Below are 19,706 nucleotides of genomic sequence, written 5' to 3'. Positions count from 1 at the left end.
TGTAGCCCTTAAGTCCAGGACTCAGACTCAATCCTGTCTTTCAGGAATCGTGACTTTACTTAAAGTGGTGGCTATGTTCATTCATTTTTTATAATTCAATCTTAACATTTTAACTCTGGAATACATGACCTCATTAACAACATCCCCTTGTAAAGAAAAAAAAGTAAGAAAACACGAGATACATTGCAATTCGCCAAATAAAAAAATATTAAATAAAATATTTATTTCTTATGTTATGTGAATTGCCCTAAGAATTAAAATGAGTTGAAATTTACATTGCTGTGGGTGTTTATCCATGTTGTAGGTGCATGATGAGAAAAACAGTACTTGCTGAGCTCAGTAAAAACTAGTGTCACTGCAGCTTAATCCAGTATTTCTGAAAACACTGAACATATATTAAAACCCTAATATATTTTTAATTTACCTTCATAATTAATCATGTAATTGATTAATTTATGGTTTCAAAGGGGGACTGTCGGGTCTTGGTGAGGGCACGTTTAGTTAGTCTTTGTGTTTTGTGATTTGTCGTTGTGGTTTATCATTCGTCGTTGTGTTTTTTTACATTACTCTTGTGTTTTGTGATTTGATGTTGTGGTTTATCATTTGTCGTTGTGTTTTTATACATTACTCTTGTGTTTTGTGATTTGTTGTTGTGGTCCTTTCTTTGTTGTTGTGTTTTCTTACATCACTCTTATGTGTGGAGATTCACCGCTGTGTTTTCTTATTTGTTGGTGTGTTTTTAGATCTGTTGTTGTGTTTTGCACTTCAGGGCCACCGTAGCCGATAACTTTAGGATACGACGTCACATCCGGCTCAAACTTCAGCGCGCGGTTTGTTTGTTTATCTGAAGTTAAGTCGATAATTAGACAACAATGGCGTCGTTTAGGACAAAATAACTCACAGGAACCCAAGATACGGTCTTACATGTATGGTAAGAACTAACACATTTTAATATATATCATTAAAGGTGTTTTAGAGAATCATACCGAAACAAACACAGAAGCTAAAGTCAGGCTTCTTGCTAACAACAGTCATGGGCTGGTGAAATGTCGTCGCTAACTTCTTGTGACCCACTTGTTGTGAACCGTGCAGCGGACAGAACGGCGGTCCGGAGCTGTCATCATGTCCCAGAGCAACACGTCGCTCCTGGACGAGGTGGCGCAGTGGAGTCCGGAAACCTGCCGCCAGGAGCTCAAGGCTGTTCTGCCCAAACTCAATATATCCTGTTCAAGCCTGTGTGCTCGTTGATCTGCCTTGTCATCTGTTAGAGATTCATCATTATCCGGATTCTGTAGAAGTCTCGAAATGTGTAAAAGATTCGTAAGCATGCAGGACATTTGGGATTAGGGTATCAACTGAAAATACACAACATAAATGAAGAAATCCGTTTTATGACTTATACCTAACACAAGTTTATTCTTGTTGAACCTTTTCCTCACTTTTACATATTGTCATTTTTCTACTTTTATAACAATCCTGACCTTTTGAAGGGTAAATCCTCTTCTATAATGTGTTCCTTGACGGTTTCCACTCCCTGCAGCTCAAATCTGAGAGCTGGGATGATCACATACGTAAGTATATCTTCACTGTAAGAGTAGTAATAAAAACTTATTTTGTACCATCAGTAATATTTGTTATTAAGTCAGACATGTGTGAATACCATCTCCTTCCCTACAGGTATACTGAAGATAATCACAGACATGTTCCTTCCACATCTTGCTTTGTCAGAGCTGGAGGATGAGTGCTTCTCTAAGATTTTACCTCAGGTAAAACGGCAGGTTACCTTTAGGACCTAGGTTGTTAATACCTTTGCCATTGTTTGTGAAGTGTCCCTAGTTTAAATCCTACTCAGGGGCATTTAAGATGTCAAACAGCATTATGTTTACTATTATAAAGACTAAGTATTAGGGATCAATAGCAATATAACAGATGCCAAGTATTTTTTGATAGGTTGCTTTTGAGGAGCTATAAAACATAATTGATCTAATTGTGATCAATGATGATGATGAGGTAAAAGTACAACCTTCACTTTATATAATAGATATACTGTAATGGCATAGTGGCGTTTAACTTGATACTTCTTTCATGACACCTGCAAACCTCCTGAATCCCTTTAAATTCAAACATTGGATTTTTCTGCACACTGAATATTTACCTGTGTTTTATAGAATTGTCAGTATTTGTTTTCTTGCCAACTACTTGCTTAGTTTTTATTACATTTTCTACACAAAATATAAATCTGCCTTATTTGATATCTGTTTTTTTCCTTTGTATGAAATGTCTGCAGGCTGTGGCAGTGTTCGACAGCATGATGAAAGAAATCTCAGGCCAAGTTGGAGAGCTGTCCAGTCAAAACACTGAACTGTGTGCCTTACTAAGGAAGATTCTTCAGGTACTATTGTTGTAGATCTTTTTATGATCTCTGTTGCTGGTTTCATTGTTCATCAATTAGTTCCTCACAGATTCTAGCTGTGTATGATGTACAGTATAGTATCTACAGAAAGCTGCTCTCACCTCACTCCTCAGCAATATTTGACATGACCCTGTTGTTTGCTTCAGGCAATGATTCAGATAATTGACACGCTGTCCACGTGCGTGCGTCATGTTGGCTCATTCGAGGAGCCTCCTGACCTGGAATCTATCCGCTCCTTACCTACTTGTATCCTGAAGATCCTGAGGGAAACCTTTCAGCACTGCAAGGTCGGTCTGTTCACTTCAACTGTGGTTGTAATGACAACATTTAAATTCTTGGCAGATCATCATTGAAAACCTATATCACATTTATGTTATATTTTCATGTATTTTGAAAAACATCGTGCATTAACTGCTTAAATTATGGCAAACGGTTTTGACTGGTATCAAAAGATAATGTGAAGTGTAGTAAGTGATGGATGTTTTCAATTTTAATTTTCTTAGGAATAAAAAATATACAGTTTATTATTGAGATATTAGTATCAATTCAAAGTGTCTGATCAAAATAAGGTTATAACAAAGTTAATTTTTTTGTTTTCCTGTTTATTCCATATTTGGTGCTTAAATATATGATCTGAGCTGTCCATAGTAGGAGAAGGCCTGAATAAAGGAAAGCTTGTATCTACACGCAGCAGGAAACATAACCACATAAGAAAATAAAACCAAATTATTAATCTTCCTTTAAAAAAATCTAGTAAACACCTGTGAAAAAGCTCTTCATTTAAAGCAGACTTGGTGTTCACAGGAGAGTGAGGTGGTTTACTGTGGCCGTCTGTCCCTGGTGGCTGACCTGCTGCAGGGACTCTTCAAGGAGGCTTACTCCCTTCAGAAGGGTCTGCTGGAGCTGTTGGACAGGGTCTCTCTCGACAGCACTGCCTCAGAGGAGGAGGTCTCTGACATTGTTACAGGTGAATGTTTGTGCATATACACTACATGTATGTGTGTTTCTCTGCCACACTCTTTATTTAGCCTGTCCTTTTCAAGCCATTTTAGTTGTAAAACTTGAATGAACCTTTAGTTCAATGAACATTTGTGTCATCTTCCTCAGTGATTCACAACCTTCTGGATATCTGCTCTATTATCGCCAACCTGGACATAGCTCTGCATGCAAACACATGGAAGTTCCTCATCAAGTCAGTACAGCACATGCACTTGTTTACACCCATGTTTTTTTTTTTGTATTGTAATGCCATCTGTCATTTTAGATTGTCCCCTTCGTCATGTGAGTTAAGTCTAATAGCTACTTTTTTACTTGTTTAAATGGTCATTACTTTGATCAGACAGAGTCTGAAGTACCGGCCACTGGTGGAGGAACATCTGCATCATGGTGACATCAGCACCACCCTGTGTGACAACTTGTTGACTTCCTGCCAAAACTCTGTGGAGTTGGCTGAACAGATCAAACAAGCTGGTCTACAGGTAAGAGGGGTTAATTCACATAGTGTGAATTCATGCTTTTGTAGCAGCTTTTAAAAAGATTTCTTTATTTCTTCAAATTTTAATGTTGAAAAAGAAAACAATCCTCTTGATATAATCAATATAAAGGTAGTTTCGCATGTACATTATAATATATATTTGTCTTCACTGAACTAATATTAATGTGACAGTGGGGTATGTTTCTGTCCTATTTAGTATTTACGCTATCCTATCTTTAGAAGTATATTTCCCCTGTTGTGTATGGGTACTTAGTGCAAGTTCAAACGTAGACTTGATCTTTGTCACCCTTTGTCTTAGGAGGCAACACAAAGCCCAGAATACAAGTTGTTCCAGAAATCTGCAAAGATGTGCAAATTCTTTGCCAACACATTGGTTCATTACATAAAGGTACAAAATAAAGATCTTCTTGCATCTTTCTTGGCTCAATAATTATGTTGTGCCGCGTCTATAAGTGTGATGTAACTTTATAATACAAAGAAGTGGAAATTATATCCCATAATTATTTTTTTTAAACAGGAATTCAAATTTTATCTCACAAAGTATTGCAGCTACTTTCACCAACTCTACCTCCAGATCATTAGGTACGTGTGGTTCGAAGAAGCAGAGTGAAATCACAGTTTATCCTTCGACTTGACAATATTGATGTTTGTTGAAACTTTCTGACGTGGCTGTTTCAGTAAGTTCCCTCCCAGCCTGTGTGCTCCATCGCTGCCCAAGGCTCTGGCTGAGGAGCTGAATGCAGTCGCTCTGGTTCCCATGGACGCCCTCCTGCTCCAGCTGCTGCCTTTAAGGCCGTTCACTGAAGTTGTCCTCCACCAAGACCTGAGTGAGATTCAACTTTGTCATAATGTTTCCATGATTCCACTAATACGTATTCAATCTTTATAATGTGCATTATTTTGGTAGAGCTACACAGTAAGTAGTTTGTGTTTATTGTAAATGGTCGTTCAGGAAAAATTGAATTGAGGACATGGAGCCTTTTTGCCTTCAAGTATCTACAGTTGACTGTACTGAGTGTTGCTCTTAGTGAGTTCCAGGATTTATGTTGATGGTCCAAATTTCCCGCTGGGTGTTCGCTAAACCATAGATCACAGTTTTAATGTTATGAGGCAGTATAGCATCTCCTCTCAAACTAAACCAAGTACAATCATATAAAAACTGTGGTTCTGTCATTTATCTTATGAATGACCCATCTGCAACAGCAGCATCTGCTGCACTAGATTAGTGAGGGTGGCCCTGTTAGTTTGTTTAGTTTGGAAAAGCTTTGGGGATTTTCTGACGTGTCAAGGCAGAGAGACAAAGACGCCTTATCAGAGACACCTGTAACCATGGTTACTACACAAATATTACTAAAACTAATTGGTATTTGTGTCGAAAGGCTAAAGCTAAATATGATGTGGTGCAGAGGTCTTCAATTCCACAATTTTTCTTGACTGTTTATTTTCATTGGTACAGACAAGAAAGTAGGTCTGGATGGAAACTAAACTGTAACTTTGGAACAGCACAGACAATTTCAAATCTAACAACTTGTTTTGTAGGGAAATGTAAATTAAATATTGTCTACTTTTGTATTTTATTTTTTAATGTTTAAATCCCAGTTTCATTTTTTTAATTTGATATAAGCTGTTGATGTGATTTTTGTAACACATTAATGTTCTCTTTCCCTTTTAAATAAACTAATAAAAGTACACAAAGGTGATACAGCAAAATCAAAGTTAAGTCACCAGAAACGTTTAATATTTTTGATGGTCAGTATAATCATCTCATCATTTCATTAGTGTGTGTAAACTAGATACAGCATTAATGTATGCATTTAAAGTTGCATCTGCACATTGCTAATAAAATCCACAGTTTAATAAATCTCACGGAGCGACTCACACACCTTGATGGGCTTACAGGACACCTACTTCAAATCTATTGAAGATAAACATTCAGTTTGTATATTTATTAAATTGAGGCATCTCAGGAAAAAAACGCTGACCACATGTTCTTACTGAAAGGAAATTAGACGTCATGTTTCTGAATGCAGAGAATGATCCTTGTCTCGTTGGTCTGCAGGGTTAAGTCCCGAACATGAGCTTCCTCACTGTCTCTTGCTGGTGAATGTCTTGGGTCAGCTGGCCTCCCAGCCAGAGGAGGTGCTGCAGCTTTGGTACACTGGCAGTCAGTTCTCAGAAGAGACACCCAGGTAATACAAGATTGGTCTTTTGGTTGTTTTCATTACCTGATTTACTGTAGGGCTCTGCATTGAGATTGCGATCCTCTTGCAACCAGCTCGAAACCTTTTACTTTCAGGAGGGATATTGGTTGGCAAGGATCAGTCTATTAAAGTTAGAATTGGTTGTTTAATCATAGTAGTTACGTTAATTATTTTCATGATATTTACATCAAACATGGACTAGCCTCATACAGACAGACAGATTGAAGAGTATGTAAAGATAGCCATTTATATATATATATATATATATGTGTGTGTGTAATTTAGCAGTTCTTTCAGAGGACATGTAATCAAGGTTTCAGTTTGACACAAGCATTGACTCTTGTCCTTTCATGTTTTCCTTTTACACTGGCTTGATACCAAAAACAAAAAGAAGCATGTTTCCATCCCCTCTGTCTCCAGGCTTCCTCTCTTCAAGGCCTTGTTCACTAGTTTCCGTCGTTGCTACACTGAGCGTAAAGCCCCTGTGCTCTTGCCAGGGGTGATGATGAGAGGTCAGGCCCAGGTCCAGGTCAGCCTGCACCACCACGTCTGCGTGCACCTCTGTGCCAGCGTGTCTGCGCTGCCTCCGGTCTACTTCCCTAAACTGGTCAGTGCTACACAACCATAATCCATGCTAATCTGAACCAGTCATCAAAGCAGGTGCCAGAGTTTCCTCTTCTCCCCTCAACAGAGATTGAAATCTAACTTTTTTTTTTTTTAATTCACTGTTATAAAAATTAACAATGTAGTTAGTTGTCTGAAAACATATGCAAGATTTCTCTTTAATAAACCAACTCTGTTGGATTTTGGTCATTTATTTACTTTTGTTATCTGACCTTATTGTTGGCCGTGCTGGCGATGCGGGGTTTTCCGATCATTAAAGTATGTCTTTCACTTTCATTTTTCTTTATGTGATAAATTTCTTTGAAATGTACTTGATTGTTTTTGGCCAATCTATTTTCCTCTGATTCTTTCCTGCTTCCTGCTCTCCCTCCTCCACTTCCTTCTCCTTTTATCTCTGTTTTTTTAGGAGCATTGTTTGGTTGATGCGGTCCTGCAGGCTGATACACAGACAGCTTTACTGGCAACTGATGTGTGGTGCTTCACTGCACGGTGAGAGTGAGGAGTTATTCATTTCCACTTAACATTAGGTCTAACTGTGGGTTACCCTGGTGTCACTGGTCTGTATTTTGTGAACTGAGTAGGTGTGTTCAAATATACAAAATAAAAATGAACACTGTGCAGCTCTATTTGTTGCCATTTAGACTTATTGCACCATTTATTTCCGGTAATTTATTGATTCCATTACTGTTTTCTTTCTTTCTCTGTATACAGGTATGGGACCGCAGAACTTTGTCTACATCATGTCCTCCTCATTGCTCAGCTGGTGGGTGCATAACAAAGCTGCATTCACACATTAACTCCAGAGAATGGAGGGATGTTTTTAAGATCATATGTTTTTGTTTACAGCATGGACATTACAGAATCCCCTTGCTTTGTATGCACATGGTTTCATTATCCCGAGCTTTTACTAGGGGGCTGGGAGGAGAAACACAGAAAGAATGTCCACAGCAACAGACTTGGACATTTGTCTTCTCAGATAAAGCCCACTGGTTAATGTCCGGAGTTCCCTGGAGTTCAGTGCATGTCTGAAAGCAGCTCTAAAAAATACACAGCACAGTTGAGAGAGTTTAATTCATTGTCTTGTTTTATTTTATTTTGTTGCAGAAATCACAACAAATAGCATTTTACAGCTAATTTTGATATAGGAAACATATAGATACTCATTAGACTCTCAAGTAGTACACTTTTTATATTTTTCCGACAAACAGTACTTTCCGAATCAAACCTCCCCATCTTTGACCTCAGCTGAGAATTTCTGAAGTAGCTCTTATTTCCCCTCATCTCTCTGTAGGTTTATGGATTAGTATGGGGTCCTCACTGTTTTCTGTGGCACTCCAACAGAGGTGACATTTGGCGTTGTGGCATCTCAGTGACTGACACCTTTTTAGAACCTGTTTGGCCATTACATCATCAGGTTAACCTGGATCCCACTGATTTCCATACACGTCCCTCTGCTTCAGTTCTTCACCTTTCTTCTTCCCTCACGTCATGGTGCCTTTCCTCCTCCTGAGCCTTCACACTCACTCTCAAACTGACCTCCTCTCTGTCCTCCCTCTTCTCCTCCAGGTAAAAACATGTACTGCTGAGTGTTACCAGGCGTTCCACCTTGGCCTGCTGCTTAAACGCATGGTTTTCCTTATGACGCCACACCACCAGGTTTGAAACCCAATGTACACCTAATCTAAAATATTTTTATGCTGAAATTCACTGAGCCCACAGGGTAACAATCAATTTGTTTATTTAAGCTCGGTCGTGTCAAAGATTCACACTGAAACGGTTTTGGCTGAGTTGATAAAAGTCAGTGTGAAAAAGCATGAAGGTTAACTTGCAAAAAGTCATTAAATAGGAATAATAATCTGAAAAACTATAGGGCTCCTTACTTCCTGCACCATTTCTCTTTGGACATCTCAAATAACACTGAACTGTGCAAGATCATAATCTTAATATGAGATGTTTGCTTTTGTTTTTAATCCAAAGTATTTTTTATCTAGATGGAGCTGGTGACACGTTTCCCCCCCTCTGAGGAGGTAAACCTACCGGTGTGGCGTCATGTCCTCCCCAGAGCTCTTTCACAAGATGTCCGTCACCATGTAGAGACGGGCATCGTTAGCGTGGCTCAGAAGGCTTTGACGGACTGGCAGAATGGAGGATACAAACTGGGACAAGTGAACCAACTGGTGAGGATGACCTCAGATGTGGAATGTAGCTGGGATGTAAAAAAAAAATGTAAATTGATCTTAAATGTTGGGATATTGTTGTTAATATAAATTCAATTATATTCCTGAATGTAAGAATGGATATGTGGTTACTGTGTTATTGATAACATTGACAGAAAGAGGCAGTAGTAACAAGACTGCAGTATTGTTAAGACATTTCAGTGACAACCAAAATGTCCTTCAACAGTTTTACCACTGTTGAGGATTTTTTGAGGGTTTGATGTCTCAACTGCAAAAACTACTTAATTGCAGAGGATTTTTTGATTAGAGTTTTTAATCACATTATTTATTTCTGCTCACCTTTTATAATCGTCATTTCATCAGTCACATCATTAGTAGATATATTCTTTGGCTTGTTTTGATGCATACTTTTATTTGTATAGCAAACTAGACAAAGATGTTACAACAATAATACAAATTAAATACAATAAATACAAATTTACCCATCAATGAAAGGGATTTAAAAGCAGTAACAGATAAAGCATCCCTGCTCTCAGCTGGTGAGTCATTCCAGAGTTTGTGGGTTTGTTCTTCAAGAGCTCGACAGCCTTAAGACACCAATCGGGGCTCTGGGACCTACCAGCTAACCATCAGCTGATCTAAGATGACTTGCAGTCCCATATAAAGAACCATAAAATGATTCCTGCACGTCCATACATTCGTTATTTCCTGTATACTGAGGATCCTTATGAGGGTTGAGGAGAGGGATGGAGCCAATCTCTGCTGACAGGCTACATCCTGCTCAGGTCGTCACAAGGAAGCCCTTAAAGTCACAAAGCATGAGCATATATTATTGAGCTTTACAGTTTTGTACAGGAATTTACATTTTTTTATAATATTCCATTTCAACATCCTGATTTAATTTATACACAATATGTTTGTTATATGACTTTTTGCTTCGGCATCAGGCTGTTCCAGTGCATTTCATTTTCATGTTGTCCAGCAGATTTAAGTATGTGGGTATATCCAGCCAAGAAAAGCAATGTGGGGAAACTGAAGTGGACAATGAGCACAAATGTTGTTTTTCTGAAATCCCTCCTGTGTCCAGAACGTGGTGCTGTTATCCCTCCTCGCTTTGGTTCAAGGGCAGTCATCTCCTGAGGAACAGTGGGTGTTGTCTGTGATGAGGATAGTCACACAGCTCTGGTTATGCATGAGTTCAGATCAGGTGAGACCCCAAAACACACACACATACATTCATACAACCACACACAGATGAAGTGTAAATGCCCAATTGGTATGCCCGTTCTCTGTCCCACTCCAGGTGCAGACCCACCCTGTGCTCCAGTGTACCCTGCAGCTGCTCCTGTCCATATCGGCCAAATTAGTGAAAAACATAGAACCTCAAGTCGTTTACAAGGTATACTGTTAGTTTTATACATCACATTCTATGGGTGAAGAAAGGAGAAAACTTCTGTTGACTGACATCTTAGTGTGTGTGTGTGTGTGTCCCAGGCCGTGTTGTGTGTGGATGCTCTGGCGTCTCAGAAGTGTGCAGATCAGCTGCGGCTGGCTGTTCTGGAGTTCCTCGGCTCTCTGGGGAAGATCTTTGTTTCTCCTGACATTCAGGTACTGAATCCAGAGCATTGTGAATGTGTGTTTAACTGTTTGACTTGTGTGCAACTAACACAAAAAAAACAAAATAGAATGACACTCAGTGGAGTGCATACCTCCGACAAGGCCCAACAGTCTCCTCAAATTTAAACAAGCTGCCCCAAATTCCACACACTGGTAGATAATGATATAATGTTAATCAATTAATATCGATTAAATCATTCTTGTCTTTAATGCTTTCATGAAATAAATACTTCTAGTTGATAAGTATGCAGCTTGACGATCACTTTGGATTCTAGCATTTTTATGTGCATTTGTCATTATTTTGAACATTTCATTAATTGAGAACAATCTTGTATAATAAATCATCAGTTAAAATTGTAGCTGAGAGAACTTTTTCACATTACCTGAATATCCACTGTTTGACATAATTATTTTTTTCTGTTTCTCTGTTTTACTCCACAGAGTCAAATTCTGCCGAGGCTGAGCAGCCTGTTCGGCGTCGTGCTGGCTGACACGTGCTGGCTGCTGCATCAGCATGCACTGGAGGCCTTTTCTCAATTTGCAGAGGTACAACAAGATGATGCTAATATGATTTAGATGTAGTGCTGTGAGCAGTAAAATCATTTTAATTTGTCCACCTGGTATTTCAGGTCACAAACCATGAGGAGGTAATTTCTCAGAGTCTGAGTGTAGAAGAAACAAAGACCAAGGTGGTGAATTATCTGAGCAAGGTAAGGGATGCTCATACATTGTGATGGAATATCTCCCTGAAATAAAATGTTCACTTCTTAACAAGTATTTTGTTTGAAGACTGTGAATGCACAGGAAGATGCTGAGTCCCGGATACAGAGGCTCAAGGTGGAGACGTCACAGATTGAGCAACACAATGAGAAGCTGGAGATCAACAGAGAAAATGTTTGTCACAAACAGGCTGAAGAACCAGTGGCAGAATCAGAGGTCAGTAGCTTATTAGGACACTTCATCCACACCAAAAAATGTGGTCACGGTCCAGATTGAACTGATTATAACAATAGAAGAAGAAAAATAAGTGGAAGCAGTTCTTACGATTGCTTGTAGTCTTCACCCTAAACCACGAGGACGTTAATTTAGTGCATTCGTGGTAGTCTCTGGTTCTGCTCCTGAAGTTGGTTATGCCAGTAGTACTCATAAAATACACTGAATAATTTCTTTACCTGCGAGTCAAAGCAAGCAAGGCATGTTTGATGCATACATGAGGATTTAAGATAAGTATTTTGTGCTCATTCCTCCCTCTCAGCCGTGTCCAAAGAGAGCTCGGCAGGAGACGAGTGTGGAGGAGTACAGCCGCTACATCCAGACAGCAGAGAGTGCTTTAAAAGCCCTGCAGGCTCTCATCGAGGACAAAGCCGATGCTACGGCGCCCCCACAGTGGCTGGAAACAAAACTGCTGGAGCTACAAACCCTCATAACCGACATCTGTACAGCCGGGCACAAAACAGAATGACATTCCCAGATTATTTATGATCTGTTTCATCAGTCTGTGTTTGTATTACTGCTACTGCAAATAATTTCTATTACATTTTTACAACTTTCAGTCTTGTTTTATATGATGTTTATTAAACTTGTCTTAATACAAAGCATTTATTTATTTTTACCAAGAAGATAGTTTAAGTCTTCACTGCTTGGGAAAGGATCAGTGTGAAACGTCTGTTTCAAACAGAACAGGGACATATTGATTGAGTAAAGTCTTTATTTCACCATAAACCCCAAAACTAATAAATTATATCATTCCCATTCCACATTCATTCAAAGTGCAAACCTCCTGTGAATCAAACCCATCACACTTGACAACTTGCCAAAAGCATTTCTAGATCTCAATGCCAATAATGAAATTGGCACGTTTAAACAAACAAAATTTAAAGATGAATTAAACAGGATAATATTCAACTCTTATTAAGATCATCATTCATTTCCAGGTAACATCAGTTGGCAAAATTTAAAGTGGCTTCATTTATCCAAGTCTAACATCTGATCAGTATATGAAACTTCCAGTTCAGAAGAAAATTTGCTTAATGAACAAACTGAGAATGAAAGTAATAACCAATAAAACAGGATAAAAGATGGCTCACTCCATCCCAGTCATTTTATTACTGCATTATGATAAATGTGAACTGGAGCAGTTGACTGGGAGTTGGTCGCTTCTAGAGATCAAGGTTTTTTCCAGTTATCAAGTCTTTTGCTTTAGATAAAAAATAATAATTGATGGAGCTGTTGTCATCACCAGGCGTTCTCGTCCTCCCACTTCACGTCGTCTTCATCGTCCCAGCCATCTGTTTCCATCTTTGGAGATAAAAAGGAAGAATACATGAAAAAAAAAAATTGTAAATGTAGAGGGATCAAGCTCAGTCAGTTACGGGACAGATAATCAGGTTTTTGGCTCTTAAATATTATTCTGATTTGCTGTAACAAGTGTCAACACAATCAATCACCAACCACCTTTGCTCTTATACTGAAACGAGTGAACATTCATACTGGCCTGTTCTTCATAAAAACACAAAACAATTAAATCGATTACAGTGTTTCCCCACAAGGGGTCACATTACTAGTTACTGAGGTATGAAATATGATAGAATTCTACTTTTGGCGATTATTACCTCGGCCGTAATAAGGTTATCTTTTTACCCATGTCTGTTAGTGTGTAAACAAGATAACACAAAACAACTCAACAGGATGGGACATCAAATCTTGGTCCAGATCTGGATAAAGTGGCAGATCACAGAAAGTGTTCATTACTGTGTATTTAGCTTAATTTGGATTATTTTCTTAGCAGATGATACATAGTCATTCTTTTAATGAGGCGGGCATTTGTGACTGCGTATAATTTGATCAGATCAAACCAAACCAATTTAAATATGTTTTCATAGTGGAATGGTCCATTCTCAGGCACTGTACGGTAATCAAATTGGGCTAGATACTTCTGTTAAACCACTCGCTCACCTCTGTCTGGTTGGTAGCTGCAAACTTGGCAGTGAGCGTGATGGTGTCGATCAGCGAGTCAACCTGCAACGATTTCGAGTTTTGTGAGGACGCCGACAGTCCAGCGTCGCCCACACTGCTTTCTTCCAGTGAAACCACAGTTGGAGAAGACAGCTTAATGTCTGGCACCATATCGGCAAACAAATCCAGCTCTGGGTCCTGTGTGACCTTTTTCTTGACCTTAATTGTGAACTCATCCCCCAAACCTTTCGTCCCATGTTTCTTTAGTGCCTCTGTACGTTTGGGGTTTAGGACTGAGTCCATCTCCTCTTGAGCCCAGCCATCGTCCCACGAGGAAGCGATCTTGCTCTGGGTTGATTGTCGCAGTGCTGAGGTCAGTTTGAGAGGTTTGAAGGATCCCAGACCCGATGCTCCTGGAGCATAATTGACAGGTGAAGCGGCTGTGCCCCCTCTGGGTGGTGTGAGTATAACTGGGCCTGCTGAAGGAGCCGTAGGGGAGAGATCAGAGGTAGGTTCAGTTTCCTCAAAGTCATCCCATGGCTCCTTCCCGGTGTTGGGTTGCGAGGCTAGCTGGACTGGATCTGCTCTCTCTGAGGCCTGAATGTGGATCTGGACTGACTGGCCAGTTCTCTTGCTCTCTTCACTGTCGCTCCAGTCAGGCCAGTCTTCCACTGGGCCTTTGGGTCTGTCCGGTTGCTCTGGGCTGTATGACAATGGCTTTATCACACTGTCCTGATGAAGGCCATTCAAAGGTAGAGACATGTGTCTACTCACGTCTGAAACACACAACACCAAGACTGATCTTCAGGCACAATGATGTCAAACTGTAAAAAGAAATCGTAATAAGGGTGGTTGTTATACCTGCTTTTGGCACCAGGGGGAAACTTCTTGGTGGCTCTTTCCTATCAGCTAAACTCCCCATGTTCTCCAGCACCAGGCCTTCAGTCCCTGACGGTCTGGAGAATAAATTCAAGACTTTGGAGGGCTGGGCCAGCTGAGGGTGGGAACCTTTGACAACATGGACAGGAGAGGCTAAAACCAAAGACAAAGAAAGTTCAGAGTTGACTAAATTCATACACGTTTCAAGTATTCAGATCCTTTTCAACAACACATTATAAAATATGACTTGGAGTTTTTAACGCCGAGCAGGTAATTGTTCCTGACAAGATATGTATAGAAATCCAAAACCAGATTGTCTAGTCTGAACCTGTGCAGCAGTCTGGCATGAGGAAGCACAAAGGATTGAGAGTGTCATACATGCTGGTTACTGGGTTATTTTAAACACCAGATACCATGAGGTTTGAGCAGATATTTTTTAACACTTGTATCAACTTGTTAAACAGTTACAATGAAGTGTGTTGAAATGCTAAAATGTATTCTATATATAAAATGATGTATTTTTAATGGCACTCATTTGCTTTTCAAAACATTATTGATGAATCAACCTTCGTTGTAATTGTCAGTACTTAGCACCGTGTTGCTTACTTTCAGGAGTGACCTCTGTGGACTTGGTGAAGTTGGGTGTGGTGCGTTTAAAGATCTTGGTTCGCTCTCCTCCCACCACCACTTGAGCTCCCAGCAAAGGCACCAGCACCGCCAGACTCTGCAGCGTCATGGCAACCAGAGAGTCGTTGGTGTCTCTCATGCCCAACAAAACCTGCAGCAAGACAAAAAGATGTTACGTCACTAAGATAATTACACATTCGTGAGTGACAACCCAGCCCTTTTTCTCATGTTACGCTCACATGAAGAAACAAACATCCCTCTTCTTAGTTCCCCAATCTTGTATGTTACATAATCCATGTTTTAGATACGTTATAGCAATATATGAAGATTCCTTAGAGTGAATTAGCTAACTAGTTCCCCCTGCTTTCAGTCTGTATGCTAAACTGATTGAAACTCCTCAGAATCTTACCTCCTTAGGTCTCTTAAAGACATTAGACAGGAAAAAGATAATATTTCTGGAACTGTGTAAACACTCCACCTGAGGCAGGATCTGGTTCTTGAGCTCTTCGTGTGAGAAGAACTCGGCGTACATGTGGATGTGACCCAGCAGCACGATCCGTACGTGTTCCTCTTTGACCTTGTAGAGCTTGAGAAGCTGAGGGATCACGTGTTTACGGTAAAGAGTCACAGACAGCAGGCATTCTTCACCGCTACCGCCAGTAGTGGAATCTGTTGAAACAGGAGGAAATGAGGAGGGCGAGACCGACCAACATCCACGTTCAATTTTGACACAACAATTCTGCCGAACAGCTTCTATAGAGGATACGAGTTGTTTCAGCAGCAAGAGTTTGATGACATGTGACTTTACCCGTCTTTGGCCTTAGAAGATGAGGCAGGAAACTTTTCACAGCCATTGGTTCTGCAAAAACCAGAGGGTTGAGGAGTATGGGGACAAAACGTGCAGCTGTCAGCTCCTCAGGGAGACTCTGGACATGGTCCAAGAGAAACCTGCACAAACAAATACACAACCAGCATGTTCAGGGATTCTTGGCAGAACAGTTCGACTAAACATTTTATGGAAGCCTATAACAAAAGACCTACAATATTGCACAATACAATTCTGAAAGTTTAAAAGTAAGCACTGTAAATAATGTATGACTTGTTTATTACTATGTTTTGCATTAACACGATGTACAAACAACAAATGAGAACCCTTAATAATAAGTAAACCAAGAAGAGCATATCGTTTCTCACTTAAAGAATTCATTCTTTTCTTCTTCAGTCTTCAGGGTCAGACTCTTGAGGAAATTCATCACATCCAGAAAGTCGTTCCTATTCATAGAAAAAACACTGGTTGGAAACAAGTCAATTTCAGTACTGTACAACAACAGCAAAGACAATCGTACAAACCTGAAAAAGTCATGAGTCAGCAGGGAGCTGAGTGGAGGTCGGGACAAGGGGTCAGAGTTCAGCGGGCCTGCCTGCAGGGTCTGCCCCAGACTGTCTGACAGCTCCTGGGACACTGAACAACAGAGGAGAGAGCGGGGTTGAAAAGAGCACGAGAAAATACATACTGGACAAATGTGTCATGATCCAAGATGAGGTTTGAGGTCATAAGGTCATCTCTACCCACCATAGCCGTTCAACAGAGGGATGAGTGCCTCCACCATCATTCCAAAAGAGTAACAGTCTCGAGAGTGAGCATGTTTATCCAGGAGCATTTTAAAGCCCTCAACCTGCTGACAACATCTGTAATGAGTACTTGTAAACAAAAGCAGAACATATTCTTTTCTAAATTACGACTTTGAATCTGTTCACCTGCTCTTCTGGAGGAACAAAGCTGGCCTCTCTCACGTTCTGGATGCTTGTGAGAAACTGTGTTAATGGGGGGAAAAAAACATAAAAGTAAAATGTCTGCTCTACTGTAGATCATTTTAATTTCTGGAGGAAAAATAAATAAAATACAATGTCAAACATAGATTTTTTGGTAAAACACTTGTTATAATTCTGCGTCTCACCTCTGGGGTTGCTTCAGAAAACTTGCAGACGGTCTCCATCCCTCCCAGTTTCCAGTGACCATCTTCACTGACGTATACAGATGAAATGCACACGTTGTTATGGCTCGATTTGCCCTGGTGGGAGAGGGAGACATGTTAGGAGTCACACCCAATGGCTTACGACCAGAAACACAAAACAACCTTAGAAGTTGGGCTGTCATTCTGTATTTGATTATATAATCGAATTGTAAAAAAAATAAACTGACATTCCACTGTGATAATGACTAACAGCACCACCACTGCTGTGTGCCTTGTGAAATCTTGCATGGGTGTGCGAAACTGCACAGTACTGAATGCACTGCATGACAGACAGGAGTCACACAAGGTCCCTTTTACAGATTTAATCAAAACTAAAATAATTCAACAACTCTTTGGAAATGAAAGCAGAGGGTTCACAACTCTATTCATAAGGAAAAATTTGAGAATGAAATTGTGGAACCCCAGGTCAAATATTGAAAATATGTACCCAAATGATCACGCCAGATATCTGGTACTGCACCTAAACACCATTTCCTTTTTGAGCCTCATTGCCTGGGTATGTGATGTTTAAAAGACTTGCTCACCCTCTCGTGCAGGAACACCAGTGCCTGCAGGAGGTCGTAGATGCCTGCGCAGACCTCCTCTGGAGAGAGGCTGTCCAGCAGCAGCTCCAGGGGCTGCACACGCTCTGTCACCAGGTGGATGCCACCATCCTGCACGGAGCAGGACAGGAAGCGCAGCAGACATGGGTGCCTCAAGGTCTTCAGGTGCTGCAAGATATGCAAGTTTTACTTTGTTTTCTTTCAAAGACAGTGACTGTAATGCTCCTGTGGAGGATCATTGAGCAGGAGGTTACACTGATCTGGAGAGGCGGTGGACTAGTGGGGAGAGGCGGTGGACTAGTGGCAGAAAAACTTGGACTATGGGCAGAAAATTGGGAAGACATCAGACTGGAAGGTCTCTGATTCGACTCCACGGAGTAACCAAAAAAAAGTACCTGGACGGAGTAACAACAACAACAACAAAAAAACTCAACCTGGATGGACAACACTTGGATCTGTCCAAAAATCCCTACCCCACTGTCTAGTGCCCCTGAGCAAGGCACCTTACTCCCCAAATTTCCCTCAATTGCATGAGTGTGTCTGTGCATGTGTTTGGGATAACTAAATGTATCTTGTATTTCTTGTTCATAATCTTCAAAAGGAAGTCATCTTCACTCTTGCAAATTTGTAAGAAAAATGACACAAAAACTGCTAAACTGATTACCACAAAACTTGGTGGAAGGATGTAGCATGGATCAGGAAAGAACACAGGGAGTAATTAATGAATCTTGATTTTAAATATAAAAATCAGGCACATTTAGTGAACTGATATTTATGAGTGTGTGAAACATGGTGCAGCTTGATTGCATTTGAGTGGACAGTTGGGCCTTGGCGGAGGTATGAGCTCTGCTGAGTGTCATTCTAGTTTCTGAAGAACTGCAGAGAACCTGATCTGTATGAGGCACAAAAGACTAAACTCCCTGCAGCCCATTTATCTCTGAGAACTTCATCAAGTCCATGTTTTACATAGAGAACATTTAAAGTGTGATTTATTAAGGGTGGACGGCTGGAGGATGAGAACAGGCTCTGGGTTTGCAATGCAATATAAGGATGACACATTCTTAATACTGTCGGGGCACTTCTACAAAAGGTCCTTCAGCGTCTGTGAGGACCGGCCACACACATCTGCATCAACTACCTTGGCAGCCTTGTTGACTTTGTCTTCATTGCCACGTTTGTGGACAAACACAGACGCGGACTTCCCATCCTGGAGGAGAGCAGAGTACATGGTGAGTCCGGAGGGCAGGGTGAGCAGCGGCTCCTCCAGGATGCAGCCCCGCACGGCGCTGCTCTCCGCCCCCATGGCCTGACTCCTGGACCTGGGGACAACGAGCAGAGGACAGATGGACGTTAGCGGCTCAAGCTGTAGCTTGCGGTCGTCCTTCAGTAAACACGCAGATATAACCCGTCACCGGTGAATACCTGTCTGCCTGGACTGGATGTAGCACGGCTGCTGTTAGCTGCTGCTGCGGTTAGTTAGCCTGGCTGGCTAACCTCGGCTCCGTTAGCCAGCTGGTCTGTGCTACGCCATTCCGCCTCCGAACAGGCATGCTGTCCGTGCTGTGCTACAAAACCAACCGAATGGTTCTCTACAAAAACATCCAGCTGTTCATTTATATTGAGACGACACGCGTCAGTTCCTGTTCGCTGCTCAACAAGTCGACGATGCTAACGTGGAGCTGCGCTGTAAACACAAACCTTTCCGGTTAGAGAGCAAACCTCAGAGCAGGGGGTGGCAATACTTTGAAAATGTTAGATATTGACAGGTTATGCTAGTCTTCCGATGATTTAGTTATTTAGTTTGGATTAATATAGATTTATTGCAAGATAAACATAGTTTCGTTCATTTTTTATATTTTATGAATCTTTTTAGATTAAAACTAAACCAGAAACAGCCCTGCTCTGGGGGATAATGGTTGCGTCTAGAGTGGCGCGAGATAGACGCAGGTGTGTGCGCGCGGGGCTGATGCTGTCACATGGAGAGAGAAGAGAAACTGGAGGCTGATCTGAGGTCAGCACGCCCACGGTGTGTGTCTGTGAGTGTGTACGTGTCTCTGTGTGTTCGTGTTCTGACCTCAGTGAGCCCAGCACCGTCCTCCTGACTCATCCAACACGAAGTTCACTGTTTATACACATGAGA

General features: G+C 40.9%; 2 protein-coding genes across 4 annotated transcripts; one reads left to right on the top strand and one right to left on the bottom strand.

Annotated features, from left to right (window-relative positions):
• Positions 1 to 814: 814 nt before the first annotated feature.
• firrm (fignl1 interacting regulator of recombination and mitosis) lies at positions 815 to 12,122 on the top strand. Of its 2 annotated transcripts, XM_062395170.1 has the most exons (25): positions 815 to 931; positions 1,093 to 1,218; positions 1,532 to 1,571; positions 1,678 to 1,766; positions 2,288 to 2,392; positions 2,560 to 2,700; positions 3,218 to 3,380; positions 3,521 to 3,605; positions 3,753 to 3,891; positions 4,207 to 4,296; positions 4,426 to 4,490; positions 4,587 to 4,735; positions 5,968 to 6,097; positions 6,530 to 6,716; positions 7,140 to 7,222; positions 7,445 to 7,496; positions 8,300 to 8,389; positions 8,725 to 8,910; positions 9,998 to 10,117; positions 10,214 to 10,309; positions 10,405 to 10,518; positions 10,969 to 11,073; positions 11,157 to 11,237; positions 11,317 to 11,463; positions 11,783 to 12,122. In XM_062395170.1, the coding sequence occupies exons 1-25, from the start codon at positions 929 to 931 to the stop codon at positions 11,987 to 11,989; spliced, it is 2,793 nt and encodes a 930-aa protein (XP_062251154.1). In that variant the 5' UTR covers positions 815 to 928; the 3' UTR covers positions 11,990 to 12,122. The 2 variants fall into 2 exon arrangements, with proteins under 2 accessions (XP_062251154.1, XP_062251155.1); XM_062395171.1 differs by lacking the exons at positions 4,207 to 4,296; positions 4,426 to 4,490; positions 4,587 to 4,735; ... (11 more) ...; positions 11,317 to 11,463; positions 11,783 to 12,122 and having other exon boundaries at positions 3,757 to 3,881.
• Positions 12,123 to 12,217: 95 nt separating this feature from the next.
• Positions 12,218 to 19,268, bottom strand: scyl3 (SCY1-like, kinase-like 3). Of its 2 annotated transcripts, none has more exons than XM_062395172.1 (14): positions 18,989 to 19,268; positions 18,705 to 18,885; positions 17,549 to 17,734; positions 16,947 to 17,060; positions 16,747 to 16,803; positions 16,562 to 16,667; positions 16,339 to 16,450; positions 16,183 to 16,260; positions 15,797 to 15,936; positions 15,467 to 15,657; positions 14,968 to 15,139; positions 14,344 to 14,514; positions 13,483 to 14,258; positions 12,218 to 12,825 (listed from the first exon to the last, which is right to left on the bottom strand). In XM_062395172.1, the coding sequence occupies exons 2-14, from the start codon at positions 18,867 to 18,869 to the stop codon at positions 12,763 to 12,765; spliced, it is 2,331 nt and encodes a 776-aa protein (XP_062251156.1). In that variant the 5' UTR covers positions 18,870 to 18,885; positions 18,989 to 19,268; the 3' UTR covers positions 12,218 to 12,762. The 2 variants fall into 2 exon arrangements, with proteins under 2 accessions (XP_062251156.1, XP_062251157.1); XM_062395173.1 differs by having other exon boundaries at positions 16,562 to 16,664; positions 18,989 to 19,267.
• Between the last annotated feature and the right edge of the window lie 438 nt (positions 19,269 to 19,706).

The sequence above is a fragment of the Platichthys flesus genome, chromosome 9, assembly GCF_949316205.1.
Source record: "Platichthys flesus chromosome 9, fPlaFle2.1, whole genome shotgun sequence".
NCBI classification, from domain to species: Eukaryota; Metazoa; Chordata; class Actinopteri; order Pleuronectiformes; family Pleuronectidae; genus Platichthys; species Platichthys flesus.
Note: the sequence above shows the minus strand (reverse complement) of the source record. Positions and strands in the feature narration are given on the sequence as shown.

Bases quoted from the DNA above. Each gene is read 5' to 3' on its own strand.
- firrm (XM_062395170.1), top strand. The intron at 10,310-10,404 runs GTATACTGTTAG...TGTGTGTCCCAG, and splicing joins AACCTCAAGTCGTTTACAAG to GCCGTGTTGTGTGTGGATGC. The intron at 11,464-11,782 runs GTCAGTAGCTTA...CCTCCCTCTCAG, and splicing joins AACCAGTGGCAGAATCAGAG to CCGTGTCCAAAGAGAGCTCG.
- scyl3 (XM_062395172.1), bottom strand. From the start codon at position 18,869: ATGGGGGCGGAGAGCAGCGCCGTGCGGGGCTGCATCCTGGAGGAGCCG. The intron at 17,735-18,704 runs GTAGTTGATGCA...CATATCTTGCAG, and splicing joins AAGTCAACAAGGCTGCCAAG to CACCTGAAGACCTTGAGGCA. The intron at 16,261-16,338 runs GTTTGTACGATT...TTCTATGAATAG, and splicing joins CTGACTCATGACTTTTTCAG to GAACGACTTTCTGGATGTGA.